Below are 15,659 nucleotides of genomic sequence, written 5' to 3'. Positions count from 1 at the left end.
GGTGGTTGTAGCAGGTGCAAATGAGGAGTGGAATTTTCATCCCTATCGATCGCACCCGCCGACTGCTCCTTCACAAGATCGCTTAATAATGAAAAAAATTGTCAATTCATGGTTTATGAAATGGACCAGCAATTAGTATGAAAAATTATTCAGCATTTGATTCAATAATCAACTTGTATTTATTGACAAAGTTATTGTATCTACCATAGAATTTATGTAATCATTACCTTTAAGAAGACTGCTGGTATTCTTTTTACATCAACTTGTTTGTCAATATTTTACCTGGATTTAGAAATTTTCTCACCGAAAACATGCCCTTAAGTGTCCAATTAACAGAAATATGTCAACTCTTTATGCATATCTTTTTAAACTTGTAAATTTATGCATATCTGTACGACACAGACTTAACTAAAACGGATATTTATCAACCATTAACTCGGTTCCTTAAAAAAAAATAGAAGAGGGATCAGATACCACGAAGGGAAAGCATCCTCCTTCGACCGATCACACCAACCGTTTACTCACTGACATGGATGAGTAACGGAAAATGAGTGTAATGCCTATGTTTACATATAGATACTAATGAAATTGTCAGACAGAAATTGACCTAATGTTGGCATATATTTGCTTATTAGTAAAGTTGTTGTAACAGCCATAAGCTTTGTAAAATGATGATTTTCACAATACTTTTAAAGTCTACGTTTCATCAACATTTTGGTTCATTACTTACATTCTTTTAAAAATCAATTGTCCTATTTAGTGCTCAAATGTTTTAAATCAACTGAGAAAAAAACTGGTCGTAAAATAAAAACTTTTAAAATGAAAACCTTCCTTGAAACTTAAGAAAGGTTGAGAAAACACGTTAACTTGGTGTAGGATAATCCAAAATGCTTTTGCCAGTGATTATGCATTTTTTAATGTGAATTCACACCAACGATTTAATGTTTTCATTTTAGTAATTATCATTCGGGCTCTGAGATGAAGAAACTTTTTTTTTGTCAAGTTAAACACAATATATACAGGTTTTAATTTCTAGTTAGATGCTTATGATTTCAGGACCATGTGTGGAAGTGGGAAAATGGTAAATTCGTTAACATTAGAAAAAAACTCTAAAATCCACATATACCGGTCACGGTAGCCTAGTAGTAGAGCGTTCGCTTCGTGATCGGGAGGCCCGGATTCGATTTTCGTTCGTGGCGCCGCGTCATACCTAAGACGTAAACTAAAGTAGTGACTGTTCTTTCGTCTTGCGCTCGACAATAGAAGTGAAAGTCACGGGTCTTTCGGATAAGACCTTAAAAACGTAGGTCCCGTATCACGGTAGGTGCTGGCACGATAAAGAACCCTCACTGCTCAATGGCCCTAAGTGCTGAGTAAAGGTTCTAAATTTGAAGCCCTTCACCAGCATACTGTGACGTCTCAAGATGAGTGAAAAATTCTCAAGAGGGACGTTATACAATATAAAATCAATCAATCAATCAATCAATCAAATCCACAAATATTAACTTTAGGAAGAAAAAATCGTTAGATATAAACTGAGATGCAAGGTAAGTAAAGAATCATTTTAGTGCATTTAACCTCATTAATTATGCTGTTTATTCTTTGTTTTGCGCCATTGAAGGTTCATGGAATTTGCTCTGTAAATTTGTAATTAGGAATTTAAGGGAAATGTACTTTTACATTAGGTTGTTGAATTTATGTGCCATTTTGTGGACTAATTTCGCATGAAAATAGAGCAAGAAGCTTCATGTTTATGCTCCTAAAATGAGTAAATAGTTTTAAAAAAATATCTTTTTTAGTTTAAAAATTGATATTTTATTTTATTAATGGTCTGCAAAGATTTTTATTGTAAGTACTGGGCATAAGGATATAAATGTCACCCGACTTTGAAAACAGTTTACTTCCACCAGGGATCAAGTAAATTGAAACTACAATAACATTTTATGTCAAATCCTCTCAAGCGGAATGAAAAATCAGGTTAAGCTGCTTCTTTGCCTTTTCAAAGTATTATTGATATGATATTATGTCTCAACTTATGGTAAGTGAGGAATAATAGATTTGTAGATTCTCTCTTTCCATTTTTCCACTCTATTACATAGGCAAAATAACCTTTCTATTAATTCGTGACTTACACGCAATTGGTACTAAGGACCTTGTAAAGAAAAACTAAATTGAAACAAAAAGTAAAAAAAAAAAAAACAATACAAACTATGGAATAAAATTAAACTCTATTTCAAAACTTGTAAAATTATGTTAAAGACCATGAAACTTGATAAAACGAGTACATGGAGAGAATTTTGATAAAACGGGATTGTGGGGAAAAAAATCAATCAATCATTCTTTATATACAAAAATTGCAAAACATTGATTATGAAAAATAAGCATAGGAGAAAAATAATCTCCCATGAACTTGTAGAGTATGATTTTTATTCAAATTGTGGTGTGTTTTTATCCCCTCGCCAAGGCACTGATATTAAAAAGCTTAAGCGTATTCATCTTATTTCGAAGAAGATGATTTTTAAATTTAAAGACGGCAAAAATATATACATGTACAACAATTTTTGTACTTCACCTCTAAAAGAAAAAGGAATAATTTGCACTAAATTCTTTAGGAAGCCTTTAAGCAGAGACATTTGCTGGCTGTACTCTCCCTTTTTTTCTTTCATTTAAAATCTGGGGTCACTCACCTTTTCCTATTATGGTATTCTAAGATATCGATACTGTAACCGTAAAATACACGCGTTTACGTGTAAAATGTCAAAAAGACAAAATACGAGCAAATTATTGATGACAATTTTGTCAAGAAATCTTGCTATACCATTTAATGAATCTGGAGTATACATACTGTTTTTCAATAATTACAATGCAATCTTGGAACAACGGTTTACTAAACAATTTTTGTGCACAAATTATCTCTTAAGCTACAGGCAATAATCTAGCTTCATTTCAATATGTTGCAAATATTAAATATGACGAGGGCAAACAGTAATTTAGCTTTTATGCATTTAAGCTCAGAAGTTCATCGAACCTATAAAAATGGAAAAGAACAAACACATACCTCCATTACACCAGATGCGGAATCAGGTGCCGTAAAGGAGAGAGCATCCCTATCTGTCCAGTTACACCACAGTGTACCAATTTCATTGCTGTGAAAATCCAAAGAAATCCGTAGTCAGTTCAGCGTGTTAATAATGATATAATAATTTTTTAAATGCATTAAGCAGGCCAACTTTTATTCACTAAATTTCACAACAGTTTGTTTAGATGATAATATAAACAATCGATCTCCTTACTTGAATAGAAAAATAGATAAGAATTGACTTTTTTGAAAGTTGAAATATATATTTGAGTATAATAGTTCTATTTAAAGAAATATGTTTATTTTCCGAAACATTGTGAACTAAATAAAAAAAAATCAGCGGGAGTCATATATGAATTATTACCAAACATATACAAAAAAATCTTTAGAAAATATTAACAAATTATAAAAAAAAAAGACATTTAATCTTTTGGTTTCAGATTTTATCAGCTCTTAAACATATTTTGTATTGAATGAGTACATGTACATGTGTATACTTTTTCGTTCTAACAATTATGAAATTATTTTCTCCTCCCGAATGAAAACATATTCATCACTGCCAAATAAACAGAGAAACAAATACATTTTATAGAACTAAAAAAAAACAAATAAATTACATGGATAACATTGTGAAAATCTCTAAACACCACTACCAACAAAATAGAACTCCTATGCTATCGTTATCGAAGGAGTTAAGATTTATGTATTATCCAAACATTAACCTTTCATTTCTTTTACATAGAAGTGATATACCGGAAGTTCGTGTTTCATTTTTCATTATTTTATAAAGTTACATGATAAGAATATGTCTAAGCAATCTAAGTTTTAGACTTGTTTTCGAAATCATAATAAAAAAAAAGATTTTTGTAGTATTACATTTGGTCCAAAAAATTTTACAAACATTTTGAAAAATATTTCAAAGAGACATCCTTTGAATTTTTTTTACCAAAATGAATGCATAAAGCAGCACATGAATATATTACTCTATTTACAGACAACCTTGCTTTAGGTAAAATTGCTTCATATGAGTATCCGTTTTTCAGGATGATGAGTTTTCATGGGGAGCGGATAAGACTCTGGACGGATTGTTTACAAACCGGTCGGCTGGTGGAGGGCAATGCACAATATCTGACAGTAAAAAACTTAACGTCACCTGGTGAGTGGATCTAGGAGGCGTGCTCAGGATACATCATATAACTATCTATTACAGAACGGATAATATTGAATGGGGTGTGGACGATGTTTTTTAAATAATTCAGAAAAAAAGTTAATACAGTGAAAACCAACATTAATACAAGAAAGTACCTCAACTATCTGCTATTCGTACCGACTGAAACTTCGGAAAAAAATGGCTAGAAAATACAGTCTTTACATTGTTTTTGTTTTTTTCTAAAAAATAAACAGAAAATAAATGTTAAAAACACTTTCTTCGATATTTCAACTTTATATTTATTGACATATATACATTGAAAGGCTTTTAATTTAGATAATTATTTAGATAATTATTCAATTTTATGACTGGGAAATGCCAGACAAGAAAATATTATAAGATATTAGGTAATTATTAGGTTATATTATATAACTTTGTGAAATCCGGTAATCTGATTGGTCAATACGAAGTAATTATTTTTTAATAACGACCGCTGAACGTGAATAATGACTCGCACGAGCTGCCTCGTTTTCACTTTCGCTTTAGACAAACATAGAAGTTTGCAAGTTGTAGGTGAGGAAAATTTTAAAAGATATAGTGAAGAATTTGAGGCTGAGAATACAAAACAATTACAAGGATATCTGTGAACATTTTTCGGGAATACTTAGCACATATCATTTCATTGTTGAATTCGTTTTTTCCACTCGGCGAGCAGTTTTGACGCTATTTATACGCGTTAAAGGAAACGAAGAAAATAAAGACGAGTATGTCATGTATTATTGCATCTTATCATAGAAGGCATAGGTATTTATAGTTTGTCTGTGTATATAATTTCTTCTGCAAGTGTAAACGAGTGCGATTCTAAGTCGGGGAGGGGGGGACTCTGTGTTACTCGGAGATAGATATTTTGCATTATGATTATGTTATGGGTTAAAATTTATTACCAAAAGAAAACAAGTTTCTCTGAGTAACATTCCAAAAATTCTTAAATATTTAAATTCAACTTATTTATGGTTTATACTATCTCTGTGAGCATTAGGAGATAAACATTGTATTGAAAAAATTGGGAAAAAATTATTTTTATAATATAATAAATATGGCCTCAATGCACGGTCAATATTCATTTATAATGACCCAGGGTGACAGATATTGACCTCAGATACATGGAGTATATCCACCTCGGGCTAGCGCCCACGGTCGATATACTCCATGTATCTTCGGTCAATATCTGTCACCCTGGGTCATTATAAATGCATATTGACCTTCATTGAGTCCATATTTGTATAATATTTTCTAAAGAGGTAAAAAGGCATTGTTATTGACCTCAATTGCTTTCATTCCTTTTCGTGCTAACCAATTTCCCGTGCAGCATGACATTTTGATTATTTAGCTTTTAATGATATAATTGTTCCCTTTTTGCTAATGCAGAATAATTCAATTGCTGATTACATAATTTAATGGCACTATGAAATTATTTATCAGTTGAATAAAATGAGGTTTAGGTAGATTTTCTCACTTAAACCGATTTTTTTTTTTTAATTTTCTTAGAAGTACTCTTGACCAAGTTTTAAGCGAAAATAAAGTAGTTTTTGAACGTTCATCTCTTCCTTTATAATTTCAAATAAAGCCACTTATAACGATCGTATGTATTATACTCCTCCATGGCACCTGATCCCTCTGATGTTTCGGAGGTCCGTGTTTGCTCTGCTCTTATTTTGTATATTTGTTTAATGGACGTTGAGATTGAATACTGTTTGTTATTTCCATATCCTTCTTTTAACCACCGAACATGTATCTCTGCTGGTGGACAATTTGTCCCCGAGGATACTTGTCGTTCGGTACTTATTCATGCATGAGTACACATAATAACGAAATGATACTGGCAGGCGCGCCGCCCAGTATAAAAAGGCGTCACTCATTTGAGTCTATAAGGGACACAGACTTAAGGAGTTCATTTGGTGCCCCTCGGATTATCCTCAGGGATATTAAACATATGTCATATGTACAGTCTTCAGATTCCCAGTTTTGGTATAAAACCAATACATCATATCCCAAATTGAAAGAGTGTAAAGTTTCTATTACAAATATATTGGATGATTCCTTTTCCGACCCAATGTCTTCGGTTTCAAAATGTTCTGTGCGAAACTGTAAAACCTGTGACATTTTGATAACTGACACTTCTTTCACCAGTAATCTTACTGGACAAAGCTTCTATACCAAAACTTGGGAAAATCTGAACTGCAAATCTTCTTATGTTGTCTGTGGAATAGAATGTAATCTGTGTGGACTTATTTATGTCGGTGAAACCAAGGGATCGCTTAACAAAAGAATATCAGGTCATCGATTTCAAATAAATCATGGTGGTCAGCAGCTTTTATATAAACATTTTAATTCGCCTGATCATTCTATTTTATCAATGAAAGTTAGAATTCTGGAAAAGATTTATCACCACACAAATAGTCCGTCGTTGAGTACACCTTTCCGTAGACAACGTGAAGATTTTTGGATTAGGAAACTAGGGACAGCCTCTCCTTATGGATGTAATGACAATGTCGATAGTGTTGGAAATCTTACAAGCCCGTAGTGTAATAATGTAAATGTGATGGGACTTTTTAACAATACTCAGAGACGTAAGCGTAGTCATGGACATCGTTCATACAATAAACCTGCAATACACGACGTCTCTCTTGATTCATTACTACCTTATGTAAATCAACAGTTAGGTCTACATCATATTCGAACCAAACTTTACTCTGTCCCTTTGAAACTTTTAAATAGTCTTCTTGAAAAGACCAAGGAACATCCAAATTTAGATTCCTCGACACCTGAATATAGGCTCGGTTCTGTGATTATGGATATTGCACATCATAGGCTTTTTAAACCCGCACGTTTCACGGAAGAAAATGCAGCTAAAACAATCCGTCTTTTCCTTAAACTTCAATATGCCAATAAAGGAATTGACGCGGTTAATATAAGTAATATTCTTAATCACAAAAGGGTCCAGTCTTGTATTCCACCATATTTCAAGTTAAAGACTACGCCTTGTATTTCCTACAAATATACATCGACCATTGCTTCCAAACTTTTCAATTACAAAAACACTTTACATGGCCTGGATATCGACTATCTGAAAAATAATCCCCTTTCGTGTTCATGTTCTTCTTCGCCCTATAACTATAGTCCTGCTGGACACGTTATTACAGGTGACGTAAAAATAGCTCGTAATGAGGACTTTAGATCACTTATTTTAAAAGGTCCTAAATATAGGGAACCCCGATCCTTCAACTGGCGTCGAAATTTCATAAATATTATGGATTCTGTTGAAAATTACGCCAGACGATGGGCTAGATATGAAAAAGAAGACATTGACACCTTGTCAGAATGGATTAAATGTATAAGATCCATGTTAAAGTTACGTATTAAAAGATTAAGGGGCAAAATGAAAACCATCTATCCTTCTGTGTTCAATAAACCAGAAGTGAAAAAAAGAATTAGATAGATTACACGATCAGTACGTACTGGTTCCTGCCGACAAAGCAGGTAACAACATTGTCTTCGTTTGTAAGGCTCATTATATAAATTGCATTCTAGAAGAACTTGGATTTAATTCTACAAGTGGTAATCCTACTTATACATATACTTCTCTTTCTAAAGAAGAAATTCTTCAAAATCACCTGTCAGTTTTGAATACTTTTAATATACCACAGAGCCAAAATGAATTTGAACTACCTTATATATATTGGATTCCGAAACTTCATAGGAATCCTTACAAACAAAGATACATTGCAGGTACCAGTTTTTCTTTCGTGGATTAACACGCATTTATTAATTTACAGTACTTTTTTAAAAAAGAAAATGCTTTTCTTTAGCTTGATTTTACCGTCTTTTTTACTGTCATTTTCAACTGAGGAAATTCACACAGGGGTTGGAGCAGCTATAGTTTAAGCTTATTTTTTTTATATAAATTACTTTGTGGTTTATAAAGCGTAAACTGTCCAAATCCAGGTAATACAGTATAAATCCTGTTGCTATTTACACGGTGTATAGGCATAACGGACCCTTTTCGTTGAAACGGATATTTTCCGATAGAAGCAACGGACAATTTCCGATGAAACTACCCTCGAACCAACACATGTTCAAGAATTCATGTGTTTTGAAACTTAAATCTTTGACAAACCAGTAAATTATACATTCCACGGAATGTGGCTGACGTTGATCTTGGTCGTGAAAGTCATTTTTAATTTCATTTTACGGAGATAGCCTCTAAATAACATTTTTTTCTGTCGCACATCAGTGGTTCATCAATATTGAAAAGTCATTTGGACAGAATTTTGTGAATAAATTGGCAGTGTTACAAGTAGCATATGGGCATATTATTTAGAGTTAAAGATTTCAATATTTGTGCGTTTTGATGTTTTTATCTACACTCTGTTTTAAATTTTAAAAAAGTACTTTTTTACGAAGTTTTAAAGAAACGGACACTTTATGATTTGGAAAAGGGCACTTTCAGCTCATTGCTTATTAAACGTAAGTTTCTATGTTTTATCGTCCTGATCGAATCCCAAATCTCTGGACAGTTACTCCATATGAAAGTACATTGATAAATTTTTATTTTAACAACAGGTCTACTGACAAATTGGATATAAAAAGTAATATTATACCCCCGATATAACTCAAACACTATCAGAATCGATGATATCTGTTCAAGATAAATTTGTAGATAAATAATTAATACTCGTTAGATTTCACAGACTATATTCTTGATTATTTGTATTAAGATATGTAAATTGAATCATTTAATGCGAATTTCATTTTTCTTTCTATAAAATTAAAATGTATAATCATGTATATATACAAATGATGTTACTTTATATATACATGTATGTTTCCACTCATATAATTATCAATTACTGTGGCCAGCTTTAGAAATTGTTTGCTCTCCCAGATCTTCGCTAGCCAAGGGTTTCTCTCCTCATAAGGGAGTAGCGTATCAGAAACCTTTGGCTGGCGAAGATGCCTCTCCCGGTCAACTGACTAAATTTAATTCAACTCAGGCCCTTTTTATCTTCCAGAAAATCGAAGTATAGCTTTTTATGTAATCTGGTAAATAGATTTAAGAAATTAGGCATTGAAATCGAAAATTTCTAAGAATGCTTTTCTCACCTATACCTATCCACCTTTTTTTTATTTTGAGTCGGAAGAAGGTAAGAAAACATTATTTTGAAGGTGGCAAGAAATGTTCATTTTCAAGATATACAATTTGAAATAACACTATTAAAAGATAGCTCTATTAGGAAATAAATTAATATTTAGCGATACACCTTTGTCTCGCATTTCATGACATTTTAAGGATAAAAGACGGTATCAAATATTAAATTCACACTCGACCCCCCCCCCCCAAAAAAAAAAAATAATAAACAACTAAATTTACATTTTTTAGTATGAAATGTTGTATGTTGATCCAAAGTACACTTGGCATAGTACATATACAGTGTAGCGTGGGGTGGAGTGTGTTTTTTTTTGTTTTTTTTTTACTTTTTACGTTAATATATTCAAAATTTATCCTACACCCCCCCCCCTTAATTTTTTCAAAGATGCAAGTTTTTGAAGTTTTGGTTTTTTTCCTTTGGTTTTTATTTTTACTTTATTATCATTCTTTGCATGTATATCCTCTTCTTTATATTAGTTATCTTACATAATGATTATTAATCTATTTTTTTATACCCCCCCTAAAAACAATGACACATACCCTAGCTGGATATGAAGTAGGTTTTTTTTAATATGACTGTACATAAAATAAAATCTGATGTTGGCAAAATATTTTTCATCAATGTGTTCTTCATAAACAGGATCTTATCAACGATTTTCTGAGTTGAGAATTTTCGGTACCTTTTTTTTCTTTCACGTTTTCAAATTTGCACGTGAATAACCCAGAGCAGCAAACATGAGAGGGAGAAGCATCCATGAGGTGAAACTTTACATAATAAACAAATTTACAGTAAAAGACTATTCTCGGAAAAGTGGACACTATGTCCTTATAAAAAAAAATTACAGGTCAAAAGCGCATGTTTCACTTTCCTCAAAGTCAAACAAAACAATGCAAGAATAGAAAGTATAGTTTGGTTCCAGAACTTCCTTCTCTGGATATGTAATAGATTTTTGACAAGTCAAATAAAGTTGTAAATAAATAGTCTAATTAGTAATGTGTGCGATAATTTTTCAAATGATAGCTTTTAAAACTGAATAGCATCTGAGAAGGTCAGGTGCCGGAAAATGCGTGTGTCAGAAAGGGGCCGTTTCTTTAACAAATAATTCAAGACCCACTTTTATTAAAATTACTGCAATGCTTCATGTTTCATAAGCATTGCTGGGATTCTTATATTCACAAGAATACACCAATATTCAATTCATATTATAATATAAACGATTTAACGCAAAAATCTACATTTGAAGGGACCTTTGTCTGCGCGATGGCTTGTTTGATCAAATTAAAACGTTTCATGAGCTAAATTGGTAAGTGCATGGCAATAAACAATAGCTTACTAAGGTATATCAATATCGCTGATATTCCGTGGAAGCAAAATTACATTCACTAACCATTTCCTTTCTCTAAATGAACTAATTTTTGTCGAAGACAAATTTGGCAGAAAGTATCCGTTAATTCTGCTGAAAGGGTCCGTTTCAGCGGAAAGGGTCCGTTATGCCTATACACCGTGATTTAATCCGTTGCCTCGATGTTTGATAACAATTAAGTATTTAATCTTGTAGAATGTGAATGGTTGTACAGTTTACACTGTAATCAGTCCTGTGGATGGTGCTTGAATTTTGGTCAATGCCATCATATTGACGGGACGTGCTTAAAGGGATGTGAAATAGGATTTAAAGTGGATAAATGTACCGAAGGTATGTGTAATTTTGATGTCAGTCATGGCTTATGCCAAACATCCTATTTATTGTTATCATGTGAAATGATCGCATGGATCGAGTATCTTTGATTAAATAATAGATTGATAGCTGTAAACAATATGAGATATTGATTCAATAATTTCAATTGTTTATGGAAGAAATGTTGGGGTGAGATTTTGATGGTTTAATAAGTAAAAATTATTTTGTGAATCTATGTTATGTATTTTTTCAACTCTTTTTTACTTCTAGAATGTCCTGTCAAACGGTATGGTTACAATTGCCAGGATACATGTAGCATCAACTGTAGGGTCCCTGGTAGATGTAACAGAGCGACAGGAGAATGTCATGGTGGATGTCAGTCAGGATGGAAAGGAATTAGATGTGACAAAAGTAAATAAATGAACTTTGTTATTTACACCTTTAACAAATTTAGACTCAAATAATTAAATACCATTAAATCGCACTTTATCTAAAAAAAATAGAAAAAAGAACTTACTTTTCTTAACTATTAACTGAATATTGCAATGCATGTCAGCCAGGTGTAATTACAATCTAAGACAATGAGGCCATCATCTGCACAAGAAAAACATTTTGAAATGCAGCATTGTTATAGTCTGGTAAATAAAAAGTTCCGACAGGTTTCAGAAATATATTCCTTACATGATGCTATATAAATTTAGCTTGGTCAAGTAAGTTTCTTCGAGACATAATTTTTAGATAAACAAGATATAAAATCATTCTTAAAACTGTCATTTTTAAGGAATCATTAAAAAAGCAAGTCATAAAAATTAAACTCTTTTCAAGGTAAGACAAAGGAAATGTATCCAGATTTATAACAGTCTCTCACAAAATGGTTCTTTTTGTGTTTTTATTGATTTTATATTGTTTAACGTCCCTCTCAAGAATTTTTCATTCATATGAAGATGTCACCGTATGGCAGTGAAGGGCTTCAAATTTAAACCTATACTCGGCACTCAGGGCCATTGAGCAGTGAGGGTTCTTTTTCATGCCAGCGCCTACAGTGACACGGGACCTATGTTTTTAAAGTCATATCCGAAAGACCCGTGACTTTCACTTCTAGTGCCGAGCGCTTGGCGAAGGAACAGTCACTACCTTTGTTTACGTCTTAGGTATGACGCGGCACCGCGAACGAGAATCGAACCCGGGCCTCCCGATCACGAAGCTAACGCTCTACCACTAGGCTACTGTGACCGGTTTGTGTGTTTTGGGATTCCTCTTTAAAATGATATCATAGGTATCTAATTACTTTTCATATTTCCAAATTGAATTCAACAAAAATACCGTGTACTCTACATATTTCTCTCACAGCTGTAAAGTACAGGAAAAAGAAAATTGAAATTGATGATGACGTCATAATCGATCTAGCACCAATACAATACTGTAAACCTATTATTATCTTATTGCGATAATTTTTTTTGCGCGGTTCACAAGAGCCTTGTCATCGGGAATATTTCTTAAAGTCTCTTTTCCTATTAAAAACAGTTCCAAAACGGCTAGATCTCGAAAATTAATTGTTGCGAACTAGTTTATTCCCGGTAAATCGCGAAATAAAGTCGTCGGGAATAAAAGTTCTCTTACAATAGTCTGACGATGTTCACTGGATTTCGATCTTAATGACTTGGGTCTACTGAAATTTTGGACTTCTAAACTTTGATAACTTATATTCAGTGAACCAATGATTTATGAAGGATAATTCTTGGTAGTATCGATTAATCCAAGTCGGAAAATGAAAATTCTAAGAAAAAATCTTTAAGCATTAGGATATAAATATCCAATAAAAAGAAAACGTTTTTCATTGAAACTTTGGGAAATTCCTCTTTAGAGGCCTGGATCTGCTAAAGAATCTATTCATAAGTGTTCCAAAATAAGGCACATGTATAAATATTTTTTTTTTAAATTTTCCCATGGATGTTAATTCATAGCTATTACGTTGTTTACATTTTGGTTGAAACCTTGTCATTTCATTGTGATTTGCAAGAGATTACATGACAAAGACGTTGTTATTTTATAACTAAAATCCAATCCTATACCTTAAGATGTCCCCTTTATGATAAAAAAGGCGACACTTTTCTTTCTAATTTAGGGTGTGTTTTGGAAATGTCTGGATACAACTGCAATAAAACATGCAATACAGACTGTTTTAATGGAACATGTGATATCACGGCAGACGCATGTTTATTGGTGAGTAGAATAAAATCAAGTTGAACTGATTTAAAGCTGAACACTTCTCATAAATAGGCACTGTCAGACGGGTATATAAACCGTTCGCTTTCGTTACACCCGATTGCACACTCAAAACTCATGGCTGACATGTAGTACTCCTATCGTGGTCTTAGATTTTTTGCGTTTACTTCTTGTTTTCATGTGCATTTTCTGTTTGTAAATAATGTATTGACCTGTATTTTCCATGACACTTTTGTCCTGTTTTGGAAAATACGTAAAAATTGATAATTTCATCGATATTGAGAAACACGCTTTGTTAGATGTACGTCTGCACTCGTCGGATCTCTATAGTAAAATACATTGACTAGCGATCTGCTCCTTATATAGGAGTTGTAGGGAGAGCGTTGAAGAACGGGAAATATGACGGACTATGCCTATTTACGAGTAGTGTTCAGCTTTAAGCCCGGATGATTAGATGTATCTTCGCGTTGTTTCACTAACACGTATCGTCTTTTCAGATGATATATAAGTATATTCTTGTACTACATGTACAAGGGTTGTCCCGCGGATATTGGTTGCATATGTATGTAAAAATAATGCACGCAATGAACCGACTACAAAATAATACAAGTATATATTATTTTTCACGCAAGAAAATTTGTCCACAATTTTACGAGACAACCCTTGTTTTGCATTCCATTTGTATAATATTCAATATAAAATATTGCTTTTTTATAATTTTTGAAGTTTTGTTTTTACTGAAAAGCAATGAATTATCTAGGGGGGTGGTGGGGTATAACATTGTTTTTCTTCATTCTAAATAGTTTTAAAATGTATTCTTCTTTTCCAACCGCCGACAAGCATTGGTTCTGTGGCAAATCTTTACAATAATTATCATGATACTAATTTGGTTAATTTGTAAAGAAGACAACTAAGTTTATGAATCAGTTGTGTTTTCTTTCGAATGACTAAACTGGTTTTCATACCTTGTGCAGGTGGGTGCCCCAGATCCACATGGAATCAATATTGCATATATTATTGGTGGAGCCTCGGCAGCCATCTTTGTTACCGTGACTGTTGTTATATTTGTTATAGTAAGCAAAAGGTAAAAATATTAAGAGGGAATATTGATGAATGATAATATCTTTTTGGATGTGTTAAGATCACTTCATTATTGTTTGTTTACATGGTATAAGTCTTGATTACTACATTAAGAAAAGGCTACTATCTAAAAGTCATAAAATATTGTAGAAAGGAAATAATTGCCGATCTTTTTTTATCACTTAATTTATAGAAATAAGAGTAGGGAATTTAACAAAACGAAAAAGAAACAATTTAAATCCTATAAACTTGTTTCCAGATTATTTTTTTTATTCGTTTATAGAAGTAGAGTAAGGAAAGGACATAATGGTCATCAAAATATATCTACACAAGTTTTCATAGACAATGTAACAGCAACCATAGAAATCTATAACAAGATTGAGGACAATGGTGGATATTATGAGCTGGGTGAACTTGAATCGGAGACAGTGATCTGCAACAAATGTGAAAAAAAAGGCAGAATACCAGGAAATTGGTGGAATAAGTCATCATTTTCATATTGCTCGGAAACATTAAAGTGATGTTGAAGGATCTAACTTTACTTCATTTTATTCATTGAAAATTCATTGATTGATTGATTGTATACTGTTTAACGTCCCTCTCTGATATCGAGACTTCACCATTGCCAGTGAAGGGCTGGGAATTTAGGCCTATGCTCGGCACTTACGGCCTTTGAGCACGGAGGGATCTTTATCGTGTTACACCTGCTGTGACACAAGGCCTCGGTTTATACGGTCTCATCCGAAGGAACGTCCCATTTAGTCGCCTTTTACGACAAGCAAGGGGGTACTGAGGACTTATTCTAACCCGGATCCCCATGGGACGAAAATTCATTGAAATCTTTATTTTAGTACAATCATATATTTCCTTTTACCACATCTAAGTCAAAGTTTGAGATACATGTATAAATGCACTATAGGAATATTATTTTCATTCTGAACACTTCATTTTTTTAATTTGATGATTGGATATAAAAATTAATAGTGTTTAACTTATTGGAGTTAAATCGGATTAGCAAAATTAAATATCATGAGTTATCCTTCATTAACTTATTGTTCTTTCCCGGGGAATAACAACACTTGGATAAAGTTATTAGTGTAAGTTATAACACCATTGCCTACCTGCTATATATTTTCAGTAGTCAACACCTAAATATTCAAACAAGAAACAATGAAATTTAAAGTTTTTTTTGATGAAATTTAATGTCATTGAATAAAAAAAAGCCGACATCAATGTGTA

At 32.7% G+C, this 15,659-nt stretch overlaps 1 protein-coding gene across 1 annotated transcript; it reads left to right on the top strand.

Annotated features, from left to right (window-relative positions):
* The first annotated feature begins 2,969 nt into the window (after positions 1 to 2,969).
* Positions 2,970 to 14,941, top strand: LOC134261331 (multiple epidermal growth factor-like domains protein 10). Its single transcript, XM_062743769.1, has 7 exons — positions 2,970 to 3,089; positions 4,123 to 4,213; positions 10,998 to 11,132; positions 11,385 to 11,525; positions 13,240 to 13,337; positions 14,315 to 14,424; positions 14,704 to 14,941. Exons 1-7 carry the CDS (start codon positions 2,970 to 2,972, stop codon positions 14,939 to 14,941), a joined length of 933 nt encoding a protein of 310 aa, XP_062599753.1.
* The last annotated feature ends 718 nt before the right edge of the window (positions 14,942 to 15,659 follow it).

This window comes from Saccostrea cucullata, unplaced genomic scaffold, assembly GCF_032062105.1.
Source record: "Saccostrea cucullata isolate Sc308-1 unplaced genomic scaffold, CSIRO_AGI_Scuc_v1 ctg811, whole genome shotgun sequence".
Taxonomy (NCBI): domain Eukaryota; kingdom Metazoa; phylum Mollusca; class Bivalvia; order Ostreida; family Ostreidae; genus Saccostrea; species Saccostrea cuccullata.
The sequence above is the reverse complement of the archived record's forward strand: the minus strand, read 5'-3'. Positions and strand labels throughout refer to the sequence as shown.